A 24,359-nucleotide genomic window follows, 5' to 3' on the forward strand; every position below is an offset into this window, starting at 1 on the left:
TATACTATTATCCCTGTCTTGAGTGACTGGGCTGGGAATCTCTGGAAGTGTGTTAGTATTTACAGGAGGTTCCTGGAGGTCTCGGTATTTCCTTGACTCCCCAATCAAAAAAAGATTGGTGATTCTCAATGTAATGGTTCCACGGACTGGGGGTTTTAGTTGCAAGCTTAGATTGGAAAGGCTGGTGTTGCTCTCGTTCATACAAAGGAGTTTGAGGGGAGATATGATTTTAAAGGTGTTCAAAATTATGACCGGCTTAGATAAGATAGATAAAGAAAAACACTTCCCATTAGCTGATGGCAAAAGGACTAGGGGGCACAGATTTAAAATTTTGGACTAGAGATGCAGGGGGAAGTGAGAGGAAGAATTTTTTTACGCAGAGACCAGGAACTCTCTCCCCTTCCAGCAGCCTCATGAGCAGGCAGTTGATGACTTCAAAAGGAAATCAGATGGGCACTTGAAACAAATAAGCTTGCAGGGACTGACTGGATTGCTCTGCAGGGAACTGGCAACCTTGATGGGTTGAATGGCAGCCTCCTGTGCTGTAAAATACGATGACTCAATGTCTGGTTCTGCTTCTTTCAATCCATGAAGAACTGGCTTTGGTTTGTGTTTTAAGGGTAAAAATTGAGAGCATTGAAGAGCAGATTTGGAAAATAACCCCACTACAAAATAAAACTTGTACTGTTTCTATGCACAATATCCCTAATGTGTGTGAGAAATGAAATCTGAACATTTTACAGCACATCCTCACTGTAGGTCTCCACATTCGTACTTCATTTGTGCTGTTGATGCTTCCTCTGCTTTCTTCCTTTCCTTTCTACACAGGCGTAACACAGACTGCACCATATCTTTTCTTTGGGAATGATTTCAATGCCGTTGGGAGTTCTGACTGGATTGAGCGCGCATAAACCTGAGAAAACAACCAGAGGGATTTCAGATTCCTCACTCTAATGTTCCCATTAACAAACACTCGTTTAATGAGGGAGGGCCTTAGATTCTATTCACAACTTGTTTTTAAAAAAAAGCCAAAAGCAAAATGCTGCGCATGCTGGAAAATCTCAAAGCCAAAGACATTTTTTGTCTTTAAGTGTCAGTGCAGAGTGAAGAAGGCACGTTGATTTGGTGGGGGGGGGGGGGGGGGGGGAACTGCTAATCTTGGTGACGTGGTTCAGCAGGATTTAAACTTAAATAGACCAACTTGATTCACCCTGTCTCCTTTTAAGACACACAAACCAACGCTTTACAACCAATGAAGTAATTCTAAAGTGTAGTCACTGTTGTAATGTAGGAAATGCTGCAGTCAATTTGAGCATAGCCAGGTCCCACAAACAGAATCTCAGAATTTTAACAGCACAGAAGGAGGCCACTCGGCCCGTTGTGTCAGCACCAGCTCTCTAAATGAGTATTATGACCTAGTACCATTGCCCTGCCTTTTCCCTGTACCCCTGCAAATTGTTTCTATTCAAATAATTATCTAATGCCCTCTTGAATGCCTCGATTGAACCTGCCTCCACCACACTTCCAGGCAGTGCATTCCAGACCCAAACCACTCAATGTGTGAAAAAAAATTTTCTCACGTCACATTTGCTTCTTTCGCAAATCACTTTAAGTCTGTGCCCTCTCATTCTTGATATCTTTATGAGCAGGAACAGCTTCTCCCTATCTACACTGTCCAGCCCCCTCATGATTTTGAACTTCTCTATCAAATCTCATTTTAGCTGCCTTCTCCCTAGGGAGAACAGTCCCAACCTTGCCAATCTAACTTCGTAACTAAAGTTTCTCACCCTGGAACCATTCTTGTAAACCTCTTCTGCACTCTGTCCAATGTGTTCACATCATTCCTATAATGTGGTGCCCAGAACTGTACACAATACTCCAGCTGTGGTCTAACGAGTGTCTTATATAAATTCAGCATAACCTCCTTGCTCTTGTGCTCTATGCCCCTATTAATAAAGCCCAGGATACTATATGCTGCTTTAACTGCTCTCTCCACCTGTCCAGCCACCTTCAATGATCTATGCACATATACATTCAGGTCTTTCTGCTCCTGCAGCCCCTTCAGAATTTCATTCCTTACTTTATATTGTCTGTTCATGTTCTTCCTACCAAAATGCATCACCTCACACTTCTCTGCATTGAGCGTCATTTGCCACCTATCTGCCCACTCCACCAACTTGTCTATGTCCTTTTGAAGTTCTACACTGTCCTCCTTGCAGTTTACAACACTATCAAGCTTTGTATCATCTGCAAACTTTTAAATTGTCCCCTGCACATCAAGATCATTAATATATATCAGGAAAAGCAAGGGTCCCAATGCTAATCCCTGGGGAGCTCCACTACAAACCTTCCTCCAGCCCGAAAAATATCCATTGACCGTTACTCTCTGCTTCCTATTTTTCAGCAAATCTTGTATCCACATTGCTACTGTCCCTTTTATTCCAATGAGCAATAACTTTTCTCTCAAGTCTGTTGTGTGACACTGTATCAAATGCCTTTTGAAAGTCCATGTACACCACATCAACAGCATTACCCTCATCGACCTTTTCAAAAAACTCCAATTCAGTGAAACACGATTTCCCCTTTAGAAATCCATGCTGGCTCTTCCTCATCAACCCGTATTTTTCCATGTGACTACTAATTCTATCCCAAATAATTGTTTCTAGAGCCTTGCCCACCACTGAAAAACTGACTAGTCTGTAATTGCTGGGCTTATCCTTATAACCTTTTTTGAACAAGGGCGTAATGTTTGCAATTCTCCAGTCCTCTCGCACTTCCCTAGTCTAGGGAAGAGTGAAAAATTATGGCCAGTGCCCCTGCAATTTCTACTCTCACTTCCTTCAATGTCCTTGGATGCACCTTGTCTGGTCCCAGTGCCTTGTCAACTTTAAGTACAGACAGTCTATTCAACACTTCCTCCTTATCAATTTTGAACCCTTCTAGTGACAGAGCTTCCTTGTCTGTCACCATGGCCTGGGTAGCATCTACCTCCTTGCTAAAGACAGATGCAAAATATTCATTTAATACCTCAGCCATGGCCCCTTTGTCAATGTGTAAATTCCCTTTTAGGTCCCTAATCGGCCCTATTTCTCCTTTAACCACCCTTTTACTATTTATATGCCTGTAGAAGACTTTTGGATTCCCCTTTATATTGGCTGCCAGTATTTTCTCATAATCCCTCTTCGCTTCTCTAATATGCTTTTTCACCTCTCCTCGGAGCTTTCTGCATTCCTCTTGGTTCTCAATTGTATTCTCTACCTGACACCTGTCGTAAGCACACTTGTTCTTCTTTATCTTAATTTCTATTTCCTTTTTCATCCAGGGAGCTCTGGATTTGTTTACCCTACCTTTCCCTTTCAATGGAATATACCTTGACTGTGCCTAAGCCGATTATTTTTTTGAAGGTAGCACATTGTTCAGCTACAGTTTTTCCCACCAATCTTTCATTCCAGTCTATCTGGCCCAGCTCTGTTCTTGCCCCATTGAAGTCTGCTCTCGTCCTTTTCTATCATCATCCTAAAACACACAATTGGATTGCCTATCGTCCTTTTCTATCATCATCCTAAAACACACAATACAATGATCACTGTCTCCTAAATGTTTCCCCACTGACACTTGATCTACTTGGCCCACCTCATTTCCAAGAACCAGATCCAACAGTGTGTCTTTTCTTGTTGGATTGGACACATACTGCTGTAGAAAATTTTCCTGAACACAATCTAGGAACTTTTGCTCCTCTCCACCCTTTACACTACCACTGTCCCAGTCTACATTCGGGTAATTAAATTCCCCCATTATAACTACTCTATAATGCTTGCATCTCTCTGCAATTTCCCTGCAGATTTGTTCTGCTACATCCTTCTCACTAGTTGGTGGTCTGTAGACTACACCGAGCAATGTAATTGCACCCTTTTTGTTCCTTAGCTCTAGCCAAATAGATTCTGCCCTTGAACCCTCTGTGACAACCTCTTTCTGCGCCTGTAACTCCCCAATCTTATTTACTATACTCTGTACATTCACATACATGCATAGTAACCCTGATTTAGATTTTGTTACTTTCTCCCTCACCCTAACTCCACCTATTAACACTATACTAGAAACTAGTAAGTTATGTCTCTCCTAGCATTTTGTGCACCCTGGTATTCCTCTCTAATATTCTCTCCTGATTTCCACACCCCTGCCGAGTTAGTTTAAAGCCCTCCGAACAGCATTAGCAAAACGCCCCACGAGGAACTCAGTCCCAGTTCTGTTCAGGTGTAACCTGTCCAGCTTGTACAGGTGCCATCTCCCCCAGAGCCTGTCCCAGGAACCTAAAGCCCTCCCTCCTGCACCATCTTTCCAGCCACACATTCACCTGCCTTATCCTCCTATTCCTGTATGTACTGGGAGTAATCCGGAGATTACATTTGAGGTCCTGCTTGCTAGTTTTCTACCCAGCTCCCTGAATACTGATTGTAGGACCACATCCCCTTCCTACCTAAGTCATTGGTACCAATGTGGACCATGACCTCTGGCTGTTCACCCTCCCCCAGAAGAATGTCCTGCAACCGCTCTATGACCCTGGCACCAGGGAGGCAACATAACAGCCTGGAGTCACGTCTACGGCCACAGGAACACCTGTCTGTTCCCCTAACCAATTAATCCCCTGTAATTATTGCTCTTCCTTTCTTCTTCCTCCCCTCCTGCATAGCCGAGCCACTCGTGGTGTCACAAACTTGGCTCTGACTGCACTCCTCTGAAGAACCAGCGCCCTCGCCAGCTTCCAAAATGGAAAACTGATCATCACAGCAATATGACAAATGATCAGCTCGTCTGTCTGTGATTTTAAGGGGAAAATGTCGGCTAGGACATTGAGTATTCGCCTGCTCTTCTGTGGACAAAAAGACAGATTTGCATTTATCCAGCACCTTTCACAATCACAGGATGTCCCAAAACACTTTACAGCTAATGAAATACTGTCCCTGTTGCATTGTAGGAAAGATGACAGCCGATTTGTGCACAGCAAGATCCCACAGACAGCAATGCAGTAATGAACAGATAATCTGTTTTGTTTTAAGTGATATTATCTGGGGGAGGTCTTGTGGCTCAGCGGGTAGCAGCCCTGCCTTTTAGCCATAAGCTCTGGGTTCGAGTCCACCTGCAAGACTTGATGCCCATGGAAAGTGCATTCATAACGTGGCCAAACAGGTTGATTATCAACCCTGTGAATCCTTCCAATATGAAGCAGGCAGTAAGAGCAGGAGAGTTTCTTGGTCAGCCATACTACAAAAGGAAAAGGCAAACCACTGCAGTACCTTGTCGAGCATAATCATGGGCCAACATAAGTTAAAAATGGAAGTCCATGGTCACCAACATCCTCTTGGGACATGGTACCTGAAGAGAGAGAGATGTTCGAGGGATAAAAATTGGCCAGGGCACCAGGATGACACCCTTGCTCTTCAAAATAGTGGCATGGGACATTTTTACATCCACCTGAGAGGGCAGGCAGGGCCTCAGTTAAACGTCTCAACTGAAAGTTGGCACCCCTTAACAGTGTAACACTCCCTCAGTACTGCTGGAAATGGCAGCCTGGATTATGTGGTCAAGTCTCTGGAGTGGGTTTGCAGCTCTGACTCAGATACAAAGACTTTGGGTAGTCCTAGTTACACATCATCTTATCACCTTTCCAAAGAAGAGTCATATTGGACTCGAAACGTTAACCCCATTTCTCTCTCCACAGATGCTGCCCGACCTGCTGAGTTTTCCCAGCACTTTTTGTTTTTATTTCAGATTTCCAGCATCCGCAGTATTTTGCTTTTCCCTTTTCATCTTTCCCTTGTTGTCCTGTATTAATTCCTGGAACTTCTCATTTAAAATTCTCATTCTTGTGTCCAAGTTCCTCCATGGCCTTGCTCCTCCCTATCTCTCAAATCCCCTCCAGCCCTATAAACCGCACCAAACTGTCCATTTCTCTAACTCTGCTCTCTTATGCGTCCCACTGCCCTACCTCCTCCTCCTTAGGCAGTCCCTCAGGATCGAGGTTGACTTTCTCCCACTCCGGCTCGATGGGTTCTGAGAGAGCTGATAAATCTAATGTGCAATCTGCAGACTCTGCCACATGTGGGGCAGGTGTCCTTAAAGCGTTGGGTAGATGGGTTGTTTAGAGGTTTGTGCCCTCCTTCCAATGCCTCGACTTCACCTCAGCACATTCCTGACGTTCCTCTCATGTGTTCGGTGCCTTCCCGAATCAGCCTTCTCCACCTTGGTCAGTCACAAGCCAGGGTCTCTCATGAGTCAGGGGGAGCATTTGATCTCTTCAGGGACGCTGTGAGACACCCCTAGAGCGTTTCTGCTGTCCTCCTGGGAGACTCCTGCCACTACCGAGTTCCAAGTAGAGCATTTGCTTCAAGAGTCTGATGTCAGGCATACGAACAACAAGCCCCACCCAGTAGAGCTGGTTTTGAGTGATTAGTGCCTCGATGCTGGGCAAGTTGGCTTCCTTCACCCCACCATTGGTGCCCGTACCTTCAGAATCTAGTCCCCATTTTCTGCAATTCCCTCCCTTAGCCTCTCCTCCTTTCTCTCCTGTAAGACCCTACTTAAAACCCTTTTTGACCAACCTTCTGCACACTCCCACCAATGTGCCCTTTAGCATTCATGTTTCTGACAATGTCATGAGGTACCTAGGAACTAACACCCCCACCCCCCTTGGTTAGAGGAGCTATTTAAGTGCAAGTTGTTTCACTCACCAAACAAGAAGTAGGCTGTGACAGTTATGCTGAACACTATTAAGATGATGGTTCCTGGACCCACATCCTGAGGTTTGCAGCCATTGGGACAGGCACAAGGACTGTCGACAGAAATCTGTAACAGGTTGGGATTTTCTGCATTGCGCGATAGAACCACTGAGTGACTGGCACTGCAGTTAAACCGAACCACTGTATGCAGCGGGCTGCTGTGAGATGCTGCAAAATAACAGAGAAGAAAAGAATGAAAATGTGTAAGAGCTGGGAGGGAATGACAACCACAGCTTGTATTTATATAGTCCCTATAATGATGAAACCACCCAAGGCACTTCACAGGAGCAATATCAGACACAATTTAATACTGTGTCACATAGAGATAATAGGACAGGTGACAAAAATGGTAAGAACTGCATTATTGAATGGCTTGGTAAGCACAAAATTGAACTTTAAAATACGACCAAGAGCCACATGGGGACTGGGCATTTTATTTGCTGCCTAATTGAGGGTGTATGGTTCTGGTCATAATGGGAGGCAGTGGAAGATTTTAGTAAGTGTAGCGTGAACTTGGTTCATTACCTGTGAGTGCGATGTGTTTAAGGTTTTCAACCAGGCCCCAGAATGAACAAGCAAAGCACCTGTTAAACCCGACCCTCAACAACCAGCGTGGCTGCATTTACCCTCCACCACCCCATCTCTGCCCCCAATGCCCTCCCCTCCACACCAATAGCGGCTGCACTCACCCTCCTCCCAGAATGCCTGTGTTCACCCTTGCCCTTCCATACACACACTGCCTGCAGGATTCAGGGCTCCATAGCTGCCAGTTTCTACAATCAGCAGGGACAGATGAAGTCTTTCAAACTGTTCTAATTTGCTAATAATATTTTTCTAAAATTTGCAAAAACCGAACTTTTTAAAAAAATAATCATTTTGTGGCTGTGAGTGTCATTGGTAAGGCCAGCAGTTATTACCCATCCCATGTTGCCTGGAGAAGATGGGTCTGCTTAATGTGGGGTAGATAGTGGTGCAATGGTAATGTCACTGGACTAGTAATCCAGAGGCCCAGGCTAATGCTGTGGGGACATGGGTTCAAATCCCACCATGGCAGCTGGTGGAATTTAAATTCAATAATAATAAAAGTTAGTTTCAATCATGGTGATTGTTGTAAAAATTCACCTGGTTCACTAATGTCCTTCAGGAATGTGGTATATGTCCTACATGTGACTCCAGACCCACAACAACGTGGCTGACTCTTAACTACCCTCTGAAATGGCCGAGCAAACCACTCAGTTCAAGGGCAATTAGGGATAGGCAGTGAATGCTGGGCCTGCCAGTGATGCCCACATCCCAAGAAAGAATAAATAAAAAATTATTGTCTCTTAATTGCTGTCAGGAAGATATAATAATGTTATTAGAATTTATTGTAATATAGTGGTATATGTGTTTGTGTGAGGCTTAATTGGATTAAAGGCAGCTGGTCTGAAGGCTTTGATGTATTAGAAGATGAGCTAGGTATGAGATATTAAGCCGGTAAACATGGGGGAAGCTTAGAACATAAGGTGCAAAAGGACCTTTGCATTTTTAAATAAACTAGACTAGCTTGAATTCAAAAGAGGGAGTGAAATATTACACCTAACCAGCAGAATTTAAGAAATAGTGTGTTTATTTTTCCCAAAGACTACTGGTAAAATTGGTATTATGATAATTTTTTATGAGCAAGGAGATAAAGTCCAAAGACATAGTGAAACAATGGGAATTTGCATTCAAAGGGGAAAATATATATAAAGGAGAGGAGGCTGTGTATAAAGGCAGGCATCTTAAGATCTAACAAGTGTGAAAAGCCTTCAGCATCTACGCCTCAAGCTGCTGTTTACAGCGAACTGAAGTTAAGAAAACTCACTTTGAATTGGATTGTTCAGGGTATCATGTTTCTTTGCCTGGGACTTATAAAATCTATGTGTCTTACTGTTGCCTTAACGGAGGTGTGACAGGAAGTCAGATTAATTAGGGGATTTAGAAGTTATTATAGTAACAATTTATAGACATATATAAAACAAAAACAGAATTACCTGGAAAAACTCAGCAGGTCTGGCAGCATCGGTGGAGAAGAAATCAGTTAACGTTTCGAGCTTTCACGGCCCTTCGGCAGAACTGAAGCATAGTTAGGAGAGGGGTGAAATATAAGCTGGTTTAAGGTGGGGGGGCGGGGGGAGAGAGAGAAGTTGAGGGTGTGGTGATTGTGGGGATAAGCAAGCAGTGATAGGAGCAGATAATCAAAAGATGTCACAGACAAAAGGATCAAAGAGGTGTTGAAGGTGGTGATATTTGTCTAAGAAAAGTGCTAATTAAGAATGGAAGACAGGACACTCAAAGTACAGCTCTAGTGGGGGTGGGGTGGAAAGACTAACAAGGTTTTAGTTTTAGATTTAAAAATAATGGAAATAGGTGGGGAAAGAAGAATCTATATAAATTATTGAAAAAAAAAGGGGGGGGGGGAGAAACGGGGTGGGGATGGGGGGAGGGGGAGTTTAAGATCTAAAGTTGTTGAATTCAATATTCAGCCCGGAAGGCTGTAAAGTGCCTAGTTGGAAGATGAGGTGCTGTTCCTCCAGTTTGCGTTGGGCTTCACTGGAACAATGCAGCAAGCCAAGGACAGACATGTGGGCAAGAGAACAGGGTGGAGTGTTAAAATAGCAAGCGACAGGGAGGTTTGGGTCTTTCTTGCGGACAGACCGCAGGTGTTCTGCAAAACTGTCGCCCAGTTTGTGTTTGGTCTCTCCAATGTAGAGGAGACCGCATTGGGAGCAACGAATGCAGTAGACTAAGTTAGGGGAAATGCAAGGGAAATGCTGCTTCACTTGAAAGGAGTGTTTGGGCCCTTGGACGGTGAGGAGAGAGGAAGTGAAGGGGCAGGTGTTGCATCTTCTGCGTGGGCATGGGGAGGTGCCATAGGTGGGGGTTGAGGAGTAGGGGGTGATGGAGGAGTGGACCCGGAGGGAACGATCCCTACGGAATGCCGTCAGGGGGGGTGAAGGGAAGATGTGTTTGGTGGTGGCATCATGCTGGAGTTGGCGAAAATGGCGGAGGATGATCCTTTGAATGCGGAGGCTGGTGGGGTGATAAGTGAGGACAAGGGGGACTCTATCATGTTTCTGGGAAGGAGGAGAAGGTGTGAGGGAGGATGCGCGGGATATGGGCCGGACACGGTTGAGGGCCCTGTCAACGACCGTGGATGGAAAACCTTGGTTAAGGAAGAAGGAGGACATGTCAGAGGAGCTGTTTTTGAAGGTAGCGTCATCAGAACAGATGCAACGGAGGTGAAGGAACTGAGAGAATGGGATGGAGTCTTTACAGGAAGCGAGGTGTGAGGAGCTGTAGTCGAGGTAGCTGTGGGAGTCGGTAGGCTTGTAATGGATATTGGTGGACAGTCTATCATCAGAAATTGAGACAGAGAGGTCAAGGAAGGGAAGAGAAGTGTCAGAGATGGACCATGTGAAAATGATGGAGGGGTGGAGATTGGAAGCAAAATTAATAAATTTTTCCAGGTCCCGACGAGAGCATGAAGCAGCACCAAAGTAATCATCGGTGTACCGGAGAAAGAGTTGTGGGAGGGGGCCGGAGTAGGACCGGAACAAGGAATGTTCCACATACCCCATAAAGAGACAGGCATAGCTGGGGCCCATGCGGGTACCCATAGCCACACCTTTTATTTGGAGGAAGTGAGAGGAGTTAAAGGAGAAATTGTTCAGTGTGAGAACAAGTTCAGCCAGACGGAGGAGAGTAGTGGTGGATGGGGATTGTTGGGGCCTCTGTTCAAGGAAGAAGCTAAGGGCCCTCAGACCATCCTGGTGGGGGATGGAGGTGTAGAGGGATTGGACATCCATGGTGAAGAGGAAGTGGTTGGGGCCAGGGAACTGGAAATTGTTGATGTGACGTAAGGTGTCAGAGGAATCACGGATGTAGGTGGGAAGGGACTGGACAAGGGGAGAGAGAAGGGAGTCAAGATAACGAGAAATGAGTTCCGTGGGACAGGAACAGGCTGACACGATCGGTCTGCCAGGACAGTTCTGTTTGTGGATTTTGGGTAGGAGGTAGAAGCGGGCCGTCCGAGCGGGCTGTTTATATATATATATATATAGACATATATATGTGCTTAAAATCATTTCTCTTATTAATAAATGTTTAATTTAGTTTTGTAAAAACGTATAAGGCTCGGTGGTCTTAATTCAAAGCCCTCATCTTGAAAGATACAAATTGCAAAAAATAGTTGTGGCAGTTGTCTCAAATTTCTCTCTGGAATTTGAACAATTCGGCCTTTACCATCAGCTGTGCCATAACAATTGCCCTCTGAAATTATCCAATAAAACTCTTCCATCATAACAAAGTCCCACCCGTAAAAAATAAGAACATTCAGGTTGATGAGTTTCACAAAAAACTAGAAATTTAGCATTTAAAAGGTAAAGTCTATCTTTCAGATAGAAGCGAATCATTTAATAACAATTTGCATTTACATAGCACCTTTAACATAGTAAAATGTCCCAAGGTGCTTTACAGAAATGTTATCAAACAAAATTTGTCGCTGAGTCATATAAGGAGGTTTTAGGACAATTAACAGAAAGTTTGGTCAAGGGGGTAGGTTTAAAGGAAGGAAGAGACATAGAGAGTTGTAAGATGAGAATTCCAGAGTTTCACGCCTCCTTCTATTTTTCTTGTCACATTTTAGAGATAACACAATGAACACTGGTTCCTGAGACTTTTCTTTCTGCTTCCTCATAAGCTGCTCTCCTTTGCTACATTGTCATGAAGCTATTAATGTACATCATATTATTGGAAAAGATTTTTCTTTTAAAATAGAGGTTTAGTCTGTGGGTGTGTCTTAATTGGAATAAAACCAGCTAGTCTGGGTGCTTTGATGCATACTAGTTTTGAGATTTAAACGGAGAGGTAGAGTGCATTTGCATATTTTGAATAGAACATTCAAGAAGTGGGGTGAAAACCACTACCTAGCTAGCAGATAGCAAGCAATATGTTTATATTGCTAATAAAATTGGTACTATGAAAGGAGTTTTATTGTTAGAAGAGACTGGTGATACAATGAGAATTTACATTCAGTGGGCTGTGCTATTATAACTTCAATAGTTTTGTGTATTTCGAGCAGAGGCAATGTGAGATCAAAAGCAGCTGTAAGCCTCCAAAAGAACCTTATTTTGAATTCGTAAGGTGAAAATGCTTTGCCTGGTGTTTGGTTAAGTCTATGGGTTGCTGTTGCCTTAATGGAGATTAGTTTGGGAATTTGTTAAAAGTTATGATCATCGTAATTTGTAGTAAATTGCGTAAATTAATAAAATGTTTCATTTAGCTTAATGTAAAACCTCTCGAGAACTGGTGGTCTGATTCCTGAATTTAGAGTTGTATCTCAAACGTAAGACTTAAAATTATAGGTTATGACAGTTGTTTAAAGTTTCCCTCTGGGATTTTTTTTTAAATAGCTCAGCGTTATCAGCTGCTCGGTCATAACATACATCCTTACTCATTGGATTGTCTCTCCAGAATAAACCTTTCTTTCTCAACAACTTAAAACACCCAAATTCCTTCAGTACCCTCATTCCGCCTTCAATTTAACATCTTTAAAAGCCGACTCAAACTTGCTCATTTAGGAACAAGAGGAGACTTGTCAGCCCATCCAGCTTTTTATCTGCTAGTCTTTTTACCTCTGACCGATAACTTAGCTCTGTGCTCAGGTTTCTAAGGACAAGTGGAAAAGAATTCTTACCAGGGTAGGTGACAGCGAGTGTTTGCGAATTGTTGTCATAGCTGAACTCGTTATACTCGTGTCTTCCAAAGTTGAGAAAATCCACAATCTCCCCGTTCTGGGTCTGGTGTCTGATAACAAGACAAACTGCCACGTCCAAACACTCAAAGGCAAATTCAACAGGTTCACTAAATGGAAAACAAGGACTAAATGAGTACAAAGTATCAGGATCAGGTTCCCTGCTTGAACTGCTTAATGGTTTATTCCTCTCCAGAAATCCATCAGAGTCCCCCATTGCTGCCAGATTAATCACCCCTGATCCATCCTCCATTATACATTTGCAGGGGTTCATCTTAATGCACTCGGTTTTCTGGGAGAAAGAGAGAGAAGGCCATAATATCACCAGCAGGCACATCCAGCTGACAGTCCCAACACTTGGCATCTCGGAGAGGAATTCCTCACTCTGACTGCGTGTTGAAGTATCATCAGAGTGAGAATTGTACTTGAAGCCGGCAACTGAAGAGAAACTGTTTGCAGTAGTTCATTGGTACTAAAGCCTCAGTTGCTAAATTAACTCATGGGGGTGGCACAAGCTCCCTTGTCTGATTGGTGCAGACTGTTTTACTCTCCCTCCTCTCCTTTACAATAACTCCTGGTCAGGTAACGCCTCAATTTTCAAAATTCTCGCCCTCATTTTCAAATCCCTCCCTGGCCTCTCCCTCTCCCCCCCGCTCTTAAACCTTTTTGGCCTTTGCCCCTGGCGGGGGTTGGGGGGGGGTGGTCTAGAACCAGGGGACACAGTCTCGGAATAAGGGGCAGGTCGTTTAGGATTGAGATAGGGTGCAATTTCTTCACTCAGGGGGAATCTTTGGAATTCTCTGCCCCAGAGGGCAGCGGAGGTTCAGTCGTTGAGTATGTTCAAGACTGAGGCCGATAGATTTTTACATATTAAAAACCTCGAGGGATAATGCAGGAAAATGGTGCTGAGGTGTAAGATCAGCCATGACCTCATTGAATGGCGGAGCAGGCTCGAAGGGCTGAATGACCTACTCCTGTTCCCATTTATCTTATGTTATGTTCTTACAACATTCAGAGGTCTCTGAGCTCCTCCAATTCTGGCCTCTTAGCATTCCTGATTTTAATCACTTCATCATTGGTGGTCAAAGCCCTGGAACTCTGGAATTCCCTCTCTATACCTCTCCGCTCTCTACCTCACTTTCCTCCTCTAAGACACTCTGTTTGACCATGCTTTCGGTCATCTGACCTAATATCTCCTTAAGTGGCTCAGTGTCCAAAGTTTGAAAACACTCCTCTGAAGCGACTAGGGATGTTTTAGTATGCTATAGGTTGCTGTGTAAGTGTAACTTGTAGTTTTCTCAAAACCAAGCCAGCACTGTGACTTCCTTTGCAAACTGTTACCTAATAGACTTGACTATCACTTCATTCCGCCCATTTAACCCAGGAAACAAGGCTGATGAGAAAGGGCAGAGAGATAACCCAGGAAACCACAGGTCAGTCAGCCTAACATCACAATGAGGAACTTATTGGAAAACATTGTCAGTCTAGAGGTAACAAAGACATGAATGAGGGTTTCAGCCGTAGATGAGCTAAAAGGGTGAAGTCGGGCGATGTTACGTATGGAGGTGGAACGGGGCAGTTTTGATGATGGCACAAATACGTGGTCGGAAGCTCATCTTAGGGTCAAATATGACGCCTATGTTGGGTACAGACTGGCTTACTCTCAAACTGTTGCTAGGTAGAGGGATGGAATCGGTATCTAGGGAATGGAGCTTGGAAAGGAAGTGAAAACAAATGGCTTCAGTCTTTCCTATATTTAATTGTAGGACAATTGCCCAGCTTGGATGTCAGATAAGCAGTCTGATAGGATAGCAGCAGTGCAGGAATCAAGAGAGGTGGCGGTGAGGTAAAGGTAGGTGTTGTCAGCGTACATGTGAAAACTAACGCCATGTTTTTGGTTGATGTCGCTGAGGGGCAGCATGTAGGTGAGAAATAGGAGGGGGTCAAGGATAGATCCTTGGGGGACACCGGAGACAATGGTGCAGGAGCAGGAAGAGAAGCTATTGCAAGTGATATTCCGGCTACGATTAGTTAAGAATGGAACCAGGGAGAGCAGTCCCACTGAGCTGGACAACAGTGGAGAGGAGTTGGAGGAGGATGATGTGGTCCACTATGTCAAAGGTTGCAGACAGGTCGAGAAGAATGAGGAGGGAAAGTTTACCTTTGTGACAGTCACACGGAATGTCATTAGTAACTTTGATAAAAGCTGTTTTGGTACTGTGGCAGGAGTGGAAACCTGATTGGACAGATTCAGAATGGAGAAAACATAGGGAAAGATGGGCATGGTTTTAGGGAAAGGATAACATTTCCATGGGCTTAAGAGGAAAGGGATGTTAGAGATAGGGAGGTAGTTTCCAAGGACAATGGGGTCAATGGTTGTTTTTTGAGGAGGGGTAATGACAACGGATTTAAAGGAGAGAGGGACAAGACCTGAAGAGAGAACCATTTACAATACCGCTAACATGGGCAGCAGGAGGACAAGTTGGTGGTCAGCCGTTTAGTGGGAATAGTATTGAGGGAACAGACGGGTCTCATAGACAAAATGAGCTTAGAGAGGGCTTGAGGGGAAATAGGAGAGAGAACTAGGGAGAGATTTGTGTTCAGGGCTCGGGCAGTGGAGAATTTTAGAGGAAGTTTGGTTCGGTGGGCTAGTGGAAGAGAGAGATGTGGCAGAGGGAGATGATCAGATGGTCTTGAGTCATAGACTCATAGAGGTCTACAGCACAGAAAATGCCCTTTGGCCGATCGAGTCTGCGCCGGTCAAACAAGCACCTAACTATTCTAATCCCGTTTTCCAGCACTAGGCCCATAGCCTTGTATGCCATGGCATTGCAAGTGCACATCCAAATATTTCTTAAATGTTATGAGGGTTTCTGCCTCTACCATCCTTTCAGGCAGTGAGTTCCAGATTCCCACCAACCTCTGGGTGAAACAATTCTTCCTTACATCCCCTCTAAACCTCCTGCCCCTTACCTTAAATCTATGCCCCCTGGTTATTGATCCCTCCACCAAGGGAAAAGTTCCTTCATGTCTACCCTATCTATGCCCCTCATAATTTTATACACCTCAGTCATGTCCTCCCTCAATCTCCTCTGCTCCAGGGAAAATAACCCCAGTCTATCCAATCGCTCCTCATAACTAAAACTCTTCAGCCCAGGCAACATCCTGGTAAATCTCCTCTGCACTCTCTCTCGTGCAATCACATCTTTCCTATAGTGCGGATTCCAGAACTGCATGCAATACTCTAGCTGTGGCCTAACCAGCGTTTTATACAGTTCCAGCATAACCTCCCTGCTCTTATATTCTATGCCTCGGCTAACAAAGGTCAGTATCCAATATGCCTTCTTAACCACCTGGGCTGAGCTGGACTAGGTTTAGCTGGGCTGGACTGGGAGACTGAAGCTGCTGGGAGCTGAGCTGCACTGGGCTGGACTGCGCTGGGCTGGGAGACTGAAGCTGCTGTGCTGAGTTGGGCTGGGCGTGAAGCAGCTGAAGGGTGGGGCTGGGCTGAGCTGGGCTAGGTTAGACTGAGCTGAGATGGGCTGGGTGGAGCTGAACTGGGCAGAAGTGGGCTGGACAGAGCTGGGCTGATATGGGTTGAGCTGGACTCAGCTAGGTTGATATGGGCTGGTTTGCGTTGAGCTGGGCTCAGCTAGGTTGATATGGGCTGGGTTGGGTTGGGCTGGGTTGGGTTCAGCTGGTCTGGACTTATATGTGCTGGGTTGGGCTGCGTGGAGCTGGATTGAGCTGGGCGGGCTGGAGTACCGCCTCCCAGCAGCAGGGGGCGCTGCGCCAAGGACATGACGTCATTGGAAAAGGCTATCGAGAATACACATGCGCAGACCGAGGTCGGCGGGTGATGATTGACAGCCTTACAGACCAATCATGAACTAGATCCGAAAAACAAAGCACCGCGGCTAGTTTTAATTACAGAAATCTTAATGTTCCTCGCAAGGCATCAAACGGAAAAGAGAGATTAATATCCCGCCGGACAGACGGGACAAGAATGGACAGTTTTCGGACGGGAACGAAGGCTCGCTCCTGATTGGTCAGCCACTGTGACCCTTACCGGTGACCCCGGAAGTGGAAGACGGTGTGGCCGGTACAGTGGAAATGGTGAGTGAGGCGGGAATGGTCAGTTCCAGGGTCAGTACTGAGGGAGTGCTGCACTGTCAGAGGGTCAGCACTGAGGGAGTGCTGCACTGTCAGAGGGTCAGTACTGAGGGAGCGCTGCACTGTCAGAGGGTCAGTACTGAGGGAGTGCTGCACTGTCAGAGGGTCAGTACTGAGGGAGTGCTGCACTGTCAGAGGGTCAGTACTGAGGGAGTGCTGCACTGTCAGAGGGTCAGTACTGAGGGAGTGCTGCACTGTCAGAGGGTCAGTACTGAGGGAGGGCTGCACTGTCGGGCGATCGGTACTGAGGGAGCGCTGCACTGTCGGACGGTCAGTACTGAGGGAGTGTCGGAGGGTCAGTACTGAGGGAGTGTCGGGCGATCGGTACTGAGGGAGCGCTGCACTGTCGGAGGGTCGGTACTGAGGGAGCGCCACACTGTCGGAGGGTCAGTACTGAGGGAGCGCTGCACTGTCGGGCGGTAGGTACTGAGGGAGCGCAGCACTGTCGGAGGGTCAGTACTGAGGGAGCGCCGCACTGTCGGGCGGTCGGTACTGAGGGAGCGCTGCACTGTCGGGCGGTCGGTACTGAGGGAGCGCCGCACTGTTGGGCGGTCGGTACTGAGGGAGCGCTGCACTGTCGGGCGGTCGGCACTGAGGGAGCGCTGCACTGTCGGGCGGTCGGTACTGAGGGAGCGCCGCACTGTCGGGCGGTCGGTACTGAGGGAGCGCCGCACTGTCGGGCGGTCGGTACTGAGGGAGCGCCGCACTGTCGGGCGGTCGGTACTGAGGGAGCGCCGCACTGTCGGGCGGTCGGTACTGAGGGAGCGCCGCACTGTCGGGCGGTCGGTACTGAGGGAGCGCCGCACTGTCGGGCGGTCGGTACTGAGGGAGCGCCGCACTGTCGGGCGGTCGGTACTGAGGGAGCGCCGCACTGTCGGGCGGTCGGTACTGAGGGAGCGCCGCACTGTCGGGCGGTCGGTACTGAGGGAGCGCCGCACTGTCGGGCGGTCGGTACTGAGGGAGCGCCGCACTGTCGGGCGGTCAGTACTGAGGGAGCGCCATAGTGTAGGGGGTGCTATCTTTTCAGATGAGACCTTGAACCAGTTGTCTTCTCCCAGGTTCTACTTAAAAGATCCTCATGATCACAAAAACAGTTCAAATTCTCATTGTGTTTCTGTTGTTGGGATTTTGCTGTGTGGATAACTGCCACTGTGTTTCAACATTACTGTGCAATTGTTCTGTGCCTTTATTGAAGCTAAACATCTCAAGGTGCTGCAAAGGAATCTAAATCAAACAATTTTTTTGCAGAAGGCAGAGCTAGATAGATTCTTGATTAACAAGGGGGTGAAAGGTTGTCTGGGAGTAGGTGGGAATATGGAATTGAGGCCACAATCAGGTCAGCCATAATCTTATTGAATGGCGGAGCAGGCTTGAGGGGCCGAATGGCCTATTTCTGCCCCATGTTCGTATGTTACAGTGACAACACAACAAAAGAATTGCATTTCTATAGTACTTTACATACCCCCAGGACATCTTAAAACACTTTACACCCAAATAAGTACTTTCTGAAGTGTAGTTGCTGTTGTAATCTAGGAAACACAGCAGCCAATTTGTGCACGGCAAACTCCCTCTGAACAGCAATGTGATAATGACCAGATTATTTTTTTGGGGATGTTGATCAAGGGACAAATATTGACACCAAGGAGAACTCCCCTGCCCTTCTTCAAAATAGTACAATGGCATTTTTAATTTTTTTTCATTCTTAAAACCAAGCTATCTCCATTTAATTCCCAATCCTGTTTACATTTTGAAGTAGAGTGTGAGGAGCCTTGTGCGGAGCATAAACCCTGACATTGACCAGTGAAGCTGAATAGTTTGTGATGTGTGTCCTATGTAACTCTATGAATGTTGTGGATAGCATTTTCACAGTCTGGTTCAAAAGACAGTCCATATTGTAGGTTTTTTTGGTGGGGCGGGGTGGTCAAATATCTCTCCAAGTCCAGGGGTAGAATCCCTGAGCTGTACATTATATGACAGTTGGGTTATTTCCTGTGCACCATTCCTCCCATATTCTGCAGCATCTGTTGGGTCACTGCCAGCTCCATCTCTCTGTTTTATAGCATGCTTAGCCCCTGATGTAGTTGTAGAATTGCCTCCAGAGTCCCAGCTCAGCTATATTACAGGTCTTTTCTTTTTGGCTTAAGTCAGAAGAAAGTCCTTCAGTGTATTTCGGTTATCCTGCAGTGATATCCATTGCAGAAAATGTTTTACTGTTTACTGTGTGATCGCTATTGTATTTTTCCTCCTGTTTGGTCATAAGCGCTTTGATTTTTCCATGGGGCTATCTACTCTTGTTTTTTGTTTCTGCACTCGGTTCCACCCACACCTCTGTGTGTGTTTCCTTTATTGTTTTCTTTTAATATCATCTAATCCTGAGCGGGGTTGTGAGATGTGTGGAAGATGCAAGGAGGCTTCAAGTTGATTTAGACAAGTTGTGTGTTTGTGGGCAAACACATGGCAGATGCACTATAATGTGGATAAATGTGAAGTTACACGCTTCGGCGTGAAAAACAGAAAGATAGTATTATTTAAATGGTGATATATTGGGAAATGCGGCCGTACAAAGGGATCTGGGTGTCCTTATGCACCAGTCAATGAAAGTAAACAGGCAGGTGCAGCAAGCAATTAGGAAGGCAAATGGTATGTTGGCCTTCATTGCAAGAGGATTTGAGTTCAGAAGTAGGGATGTCTTACTGCAGTCATACAAGGCCTTGGTGAGACCACATCTGGAGTATTGCATGCAGTTTTGGTCTCCCTTCCTAAGAGAGGAAATACTTGCTATAGAAGGAGTGCAGCGAAGGTTCACTAGGCTGATACCAGGGATGGCAGGACTGTCGTATGAGGAGAGTTTGGTTTGACTGGGCCTGTGTTCACTAGATTTCGAAGAATGAGATGGGATCTGATTGAAGCCTAACCCCACCTTTTATGACACTCATTAAAACCTACTTTTTTTATCTGCCCTAATATCTCCTTATGTGGCTTGGTATCAAATTTTGTTTGATAATCACTCCTATGAAGGACCCTTAGATGTTTTACCACATTAAAGGTGCTATATAAATACAAGTTGCTGGTATTGGAGCAGTTAGTCAGTTTGTTCAGGGGCTATGTGGAACTCATGAGGGGTTGAGGTTTTGTTAGGTTTGTGGCAGTATGAGGTTTGGCTCTTACCCAGTCCGCCACAGTTTTTTTTTTCATTCATTCTTGGGATGTGGACATCGCTGGCAAGTCCAGCATTTGTTGTCTATCCCTGTTGCCCTTGAGAAGGTGGTAGAGAGGCCAGTTTCTTGAATCGCTGCAGCCCATGTGGTGTAGGTACACCCACAGTGCAGTTAGGGAGGGAGTTCCAGGACTTTGACCCAGTGACAGTGAAGGAATGGGGGTATATTTCCAAGTCAGGGTGGTGAGTGGCTTGAAGGGGGACCTGCCGGTGGCGGTGGTGCTCCCATGTATCTGTTGGCCTTGTTCTTCCAAGTGATAGAAGTCATAGGTTTGGAAGAACCTTGGCAAGTTGCTGCTGTGCATCTTGTATATGGTACACATTGTTGCAACACTGGTGGCAGAGGGTGTGAATGTTTAAGGTGGCGGATGGGCTGCCAATCAAGCGGATTGATTTGTCCTGGGTGGTGTTGAGCTTCTTGAGTGTTGTTGGAGCTGCACTCATCCAGACAAATGGAGAGTATTCCATCACACTCCTGACTTATGACTTGTAGATGGTGGACAGGCTTTGGAGAGTCAGAAGATGAGTTACTTGTCACAGAATTCCCAGCCCCTGACCTGTTCTTATAGCCACGGTATTGAAACAACTGGGTTAGTTAATGGTCACCACCCCCCCCGCCCCCCTCAGATGTTGATGGTGGGGGATCAGGCAATAGTAATGCCATTGAATGTCATGGGGTGATGGCTAGATTCTTTCTTGTTGGAGGTGGTCACAGTATGGCACTTGTGTGACGTGAATGTTAGCAGCCACTTATGACAGTGTGTGATTTACAATGTTCTTTACTTAACTTTCCCTCATTGTTTTCTCTCTCAGGCTACAGGAGCAGACCAAGTGGTTGGAATGGGCCTTGTGGGCTTCAGCTTGTTTGTTTTCACGTACTATACAATCTGGGTTATTGTCTTGGTGAGTGTTGATTTTATAAGTGATATGATACAGTTTGGATTTCGATAATAGTTTAAATACTCCATCAGTCAGGAAGATGCTAAGTATTTGGGCTCATTTCCAGAATTGTTTTAAATTTCCCCATTTTCTGACCCCTCAATCCTCATGGCTAATTCAATTTGCATTCTAATCATGGTTAATTCGCATTCAATACGATCATGGCTAATCCAACGCCTCCATTCCACTTGCCTGCCTGCTCTCCCCCGCCCCCCCATATCCATTAATTCCCTTTTTGCCCAAAAATCTATCAATCTCAGTCTTGAATATACTCATCACCTGAGCATTCACAACTCTCTCTGGGTCTTCAACATAGCCTATGTAATTTAATATTAAGTTTATGTTAAAATATTATTTAAATGTTGTACTATTTCCACTGGCAGGAGGGTCAGTTCCAGAGAGGACAGATTTACGATGTGGTAGGAAAGCCAGCGGGGAGTTGAGAATGAGAGTGATTTGTTGTGACCTGGAAGGCACTGACTGAAAGGGCTGGGAAAGCAGTTCAATAGTAACTTCTTTCGAAAGGAGATCAGATATATCGTTAAAAGGAAACTTTTGCAGAGCCGCGGGGAAAGGGTGGGTGAGTAGGACTAATCATTTAGCTCTTTCAGTGGGCTGGCCCAGGCACAATGGGCTGAATGGTCACTCTCTGTGCTGTTTGTTTCTCATACATGGTAGGAAAAAACTGGAGTAAGAATATCTGTTTGGCCATATTGCCACTAAAACAAAGCCTGAAATGATAGTACCTTATGCCTCTAACAATCTCTTGGTTACAGTGAGGTACTATTTTTTTGTGTCCATTTCAGCCTGTGTGGTGGAAATCTGTCTGATTAGCCATTTACACGTACAATAATCACCATTAAACAGTTCCAACATCAGACACTGGGATTTAGCAGCCCTGGCCTGAGAGTTTTTAAGTTTGCTGCCCAATCTTACAGCCTCCTGCTGGAGTGAAGTGGCTTTTCACATTTAATGCTGTCTGAAAAATTGAGAATAAATCTGTTAACCAAAGCAATTCTTGTGTTGCAGCCATTTGTGGACAGCAGTCATGTTCTTCACAGCTTTTTCCTGGCACGTGAGTATGCTGTGATCCTACCCGCTGTTGCTGGCCTGCTCTTGGTTTTATTAGTAGGTGAGTGCACTGACTTGTCTCTTTGTTGGCCAGTAATTGTTTCATCAAAACGCTCAACATGTTTTCAGCCAGCCAGATACGACTGCTGACCCCTTTAATTGGCTGATTGATGGTGGAAATTGGTCCCTGTGGGAGGGGAAGGAAACTACAGTCCAGGTTCTTGTTTCACATTGAGTCCCAGTTGGCCACTATATAAAACTACTTCAGGGCGGACCTTCATACTAATGCTGACTGGCCAAAAGGGATGTTTAATCTTGATCCGTCTGTGTTCTCAATTTCCAGTTACAATGTCTCTGGATTCGGGGCACGCGGAGGTGTTTGTTGTTGTGAGTTACAGAGAAAAGCATCAACAGGCGTTGTATTGTTCATGGGATGAAATTGCTACCCTTGTTTTTTTTGTTTTTAATTTCTGTCATCTCCATTTTGTAAGTTTTCTTTTGGTGCTTTTCCTGCCCCCCTTCCCTGAGTAAAAGATCAGATACCTAGCCTCCTCCGAGGTCTCTGCTGGAGGTGTTCCAGAACTCGAAGCTACGAGGCGTGCTGGAATTCTGTTTATTTTAAAGGCTTGTGATCATTCCCAACATCACCGCTATGGAAAAAAAAAACTGTGTTCCGTGTTTTTAAAGGCAATCATGACAAATCAGCCCAGCATTGAGGGAGTTCCACCTTTCAGACAGCATGTTAAACTGAGGCCCCATCTGCCCGCTCAGGTGGCATAAAAACTCTTGTGGCAGCTATTCATTGAAGTGCAGGGGAGTTATCTCTGGTGTCCTGACAAAATTTATGCCTTAACCAACATCACAAAAACAGATTATCTTGTCATGTATCACACTGTCAGACTTTGCTGAGTGCTTCCCACATTAAATATAGTGACAGAGCTTCAGAAATACTTCATTGGAGCTAAAGTGCTTGAGGATGTGAAAGACGTGATATAAATTCAAGTCCCTTCTTTCAATATCTCTTAGAAGCTAGTGAGAGTAGAGCTTGTGTCCACTTGCTGTTGGATATTTGTAACCAGCAGAAAAGCGTGAGCTTGAGAAGGAAATTAAGTATAGTCGACAGCTGTGAGGGAAATGAGAGCTTGGAATTCATCAGGAAAGATTGCACAGGCTGGGGTTCTTTACTCTAGAAAAGAAAAGACTGAGGAGGGTGACATAATAGAGCTCTTTAAAATTATGAAGTGATTTGATTGGGTAAATGTAGAGATGCCTTCACTTGTAGGGGAGACCGGACTAGGGGCCATAAGTGTAAGATAGTTGCCAATATTTCCAGTAAAGAGTTCAGGACAAATTTTACCCAGAGAGTGGTGAGAATGTGGAATCACAAAGAGTATTTGAGGTGAATGGCATCAATGCATTTAGTTGGAAGCTGGATAAACACACAGGGGTGAAAGGAATTGAAGGATATGTTGATATGGTGAGGGTGGGAAGAGGCCTGTGCTGATTTTAAACCAGTTGGGCTGCATGGGCCTGTTTCCATGCTGTAAATTCTGTGAAATAAGAGCGGAATTGTACTGATGCTGTTCTGTTCTCTTCTCCAAGGAACATTTGTTGCTATAGTTATGTGGAGAAACAGAAAACCTGCGAAGAAAATAGATTAAGCAGGATCCAAATGAGAACTACAGATTACCCCAATGTCAACTCGTCCAGGTCAAATAACGGCGTAAACAGAGGATTTAAATACAGACAGCGGATTAACAAACCTTTCTGCTTTGAGATGCCATTGCACATTGTTTTTTGACTGTCTGATGTATTGTATTGGTACCTCATTCCATCTGTAACGGGATTCCACCGGTGCCAGGTTTGGACACAGTGCTCCCTTGTGTTAGTCTATCAGTACTGTAATTCCACTGTGCAAGTTGAACCTTGTGCTTGGTCTCAGAGAAACACTTTTTTAAAAAAAAAAATCAGTCTTGTTTTGAAATGTTTGCGTAAAATTAGGACTCATGCAATATACCTGTTTATTGAAGGAGCTGAATTGCTTAATTGTAATACATTGGAGAAGCTGACACAAATAATTCCTCTTTTCAAGAGGAGCTAAGCTGCCCTAACTATCGTGGAGCTTGAGAGAGCATTGGGGAAGGAGTTCAACACGAGCACTACATTCACCAATTCCAAAGACCATTTGTCAAAATTTCTAATGATCTTTTTTTTTACATGTGCTGTGAAACTAAGTTGTTGAAGTTTTACCACAGTGGAGTCTGCAGTATAATAAACACAGCAACTTCTCACATATTTAGGAGAGTACTTTGGAGAATAATATCACAATTACCATGTACTATATGTGTTGAAGCAGCTAGTTGGTGAGTGGCAGGTATGTCCAGTAGCTGCTGTGTTAGACTGCAGA

At 45.2% G+C, this 24,359-nt stretch overlaps 2 protein-coding genes across 2 annotated transcripts; one reads left to right on the plus strand and one right to left on the minus strand.

The window, feature by feature from the left end:
- Window positions 1–770: 770 nt before the first annotated feature.
- Window positions 771–12,992, minus strand: LOC144685212 (uncharacterized). The gene is made up of 3 exons (XM_078549643.1): window positions 12,496–12,992; window positions 6,729–6,944; window positions 771–913 (listed from the first exon to the last, which is right to left on the minus strand). The coding sequence occupies exons 1-3, from the start codon at window positions 12,914–12,916 to the stop codon at window positions 777–779; spliced, it is 774 nt and encodes a 257-aa protein (XP_078405769.1). The 5' UTR covers window positions 12,917–12,992; the 3' UTR covers window positions 771–776.
- A 3,566-nt stretch (window positions 12,993–16,558) lies between these two features.
- On the plus strand, window positions 16,559–24,247 carry dpm2 (dolichyl-phosphate mannosyltransferase subunit 2, regulatory). The gene is made up of 4 exons (XM_078550114.1): window positions 16,559–16,668; window positions 20,756–20,845; window positions 21,911–22,013; window positions 23,555–24,247. Exons 1-4 carry the CDS (start codon window positions 16,666–16,668, stop codon window positions 23,611–23,613), a joined length of 255 nt encoding a protein of 84 aa, XP_078406240.1. The 5' UTR covers window positions 16,559–16,665; the 3' UTR covers window positions 23,614–24,247.
- The last annotated feature ends 112 nt before the right edge of the window (window positions 24,248–24,359 follow it).

This window comes from Cetorhinus maximus, chromosome 10, assembly GCF_964194155.1.
Source record: "Cetorhinus maximus chromosome 10, sCetMax3.hap1.1, whole genome shotgun sequence".
NCBI classification, from domain to species: domain Eukaryota; kingdom Metazoa; phylum Chordata; class Chondrichthyes; order Lamniformes; family Cetorhinidae; genus Cetorhinus; species Cetorhinus maximus.